The sequence below is a fragment of the Contarinia nasturtii genome, unplaced genomic scaffold (genome assembly GCF_009176525.2).
Source record: "Contarinia nasturtii isolate CC-2019 unplaced genomic scaffold, AAFC_CNas_1.1 Cnas_scaffold_2661, whole genome shotgun sequence".
NCBI lineage: Eukaryota > Metazoa > Arthropoda > Insecta > Diptera > Cecidomyiidae > Contarinia > Contarinia nasturtii.
Window position 1 is genome coordinate 1,188 of NW_022199981.1, and position 1,567 is coordinate 2,754.

Below are 1,567 nucleotides of genomic sequence, written 5' to 3' on the forward strand. Positions count from 1 at the left end.
AAGTTTTCCATTAAAGTCTGGCGTTTCTTAAAAGTGTCCATCAAATAAGAGAAATACTTAGGAAAAGTCTTTATAAAGCGAATTTCGGATGTAAAAATGTTGATTTTACAAAAAAAAAGAACTTCAAATTCGAATTACGCATTGAAAAACAAGATTCGAATTACTGAAACATTCGAGTTAACGAAAGTCGACTGTATTTATTTTCGAGTACGTTTTGCCTTTTCCCTTGAATAATATCAAAATGAATCAGCTTCTGCTTTACAAAAAGACTCATTTGATGTTTTTGTTGTTGAAATACGACGGTTCTGATATCTGTGTAAATTAATTAATTGTGTTTCGAAAACACTTTCAATGATATTTGAGTTCATAACCGCTTAGTAATGTAGCGCAACCCATCGCTGAACTCTTGATAACAGGGCTGATTGTAACAATATTTTGCTATAAATAGTTAATAATTACAATATAAATCCAGGCATAAGTAAATTCAATTCAGTAAATGCAAGAGTCAAAATGAAGTTAGCTTTATTAATTGCGAACACATTACTTTCCACTGGAATATTTTGCTCTCATGGCCAAGTTGATGAAAATGATGATATTTCAAAAGGAAGAGCAATACAAATTATATCACCTGTAAATCATTCATTTCACCTCAATTCGAATGATTTAAACCCAATTCTGGAATCGGATGAGATAAAGGATCGTCACGTAGTGGTAGTTTCAATTGCCGGTGCATTTCGTAAGGGGAAAAGCTTTTTGCTCAATTTTTTCCTACGATATCTCTACGCACAGGTAACGAAAATGTGGCTTTTTCTCATATTTTTCCTTCCGTTCATTATAAATTATTCTTATTATCAACAGTACAAGAAACACGACGTCATCGAATGGCTTGAAAGCAGTGGAAATGACAGTGTATTGAATGGTTTCAAGTGGCGAGGCGGTCGTAAGCCCGAAACAACTGGAATTTGGATGTGGTCGGAGATGTTTACACATGATTTTGAGAATGGCGAAAAAATCGTCATCATTTTATTAGACACACAAGGTATATTTGACCATCAAAGCAGCATTCAAGATTGTGCGAAGACGTTTGCTTTGAGCATAATGCTTTCGTCGGTTCAATGCTACAATTTAATGCAAAACTTTCAAGAAAATGACTTGCAAAATTTGGATTTATTTTCCGAATATGGACGATTGGTCATGGAACAAACGCACGAGAAACCATTTCAACATTTGGTGATTCTTATTCGTGACTGGCCATTTGCATACGAAACTGGTTATGGATGGAGCCAAAGTGTGATCGATGAACTTATGACCAGTATTGAAGAACAAATGCCCGAAATGCGTGAGCCAAGACAACGAATTCGTTCAAGTTTTGAGAAAATCAGCGCATTTTTAATGCCATATCCGGGTACGTTTGTTGCTCAAGGAACAAATTTAACTGGCGACTTGAAACAAATTGATCCCGAATTTCTGAAATATGTAAAGGAATTGATGCCAGCGATGTTTGAACCGAAAAATCTTGTTTTCGGAAAGTTGATTGTTAGATAAATTCAATTTTTGCAAGCGTGGA

At 35.0% G+C, this 1,567-nt stretch overlaps 1 protein-coding gene across 1 annotated transcript; it reads left to right on the plus strand.

The window, feature by feature from the left end:
* Positions 1-510: 510 nt before the first annotated feature.
* On the plus strand, positions 511-1,559 carry LOC116348698 (atlastin-like). Its single transcript, XM_031779764.1, has 2 exons — positions 511-789; positions 859-1,559. Exons 1-2 carry the CDS (start codon positions 511-513, stop codon positions 1,543-1,545), a joined length of 966 nt encoding a protein of 321 aa, XP_031635624.1. The 3' UTR covers positions 1,546-1,559.
* The last annotated feature ends 8 nt before the right edge of the window (positions 1,560-1,567 follow it).

Coding starts and splice junctions, on each gene's coding strand:
- LOC116348698 (XM_031779764.1), top strand. CDS start 511: ATGAAGTTAGCTTTATTAATTGCGAACACATTACTTTCCACTGGAATA. Junction 790..858: donor TACGATATCTCTACGCACAG/GTAACGAAAATG, acceptor TATTATCAACAG/TACAAGAAACACGACGTCAT.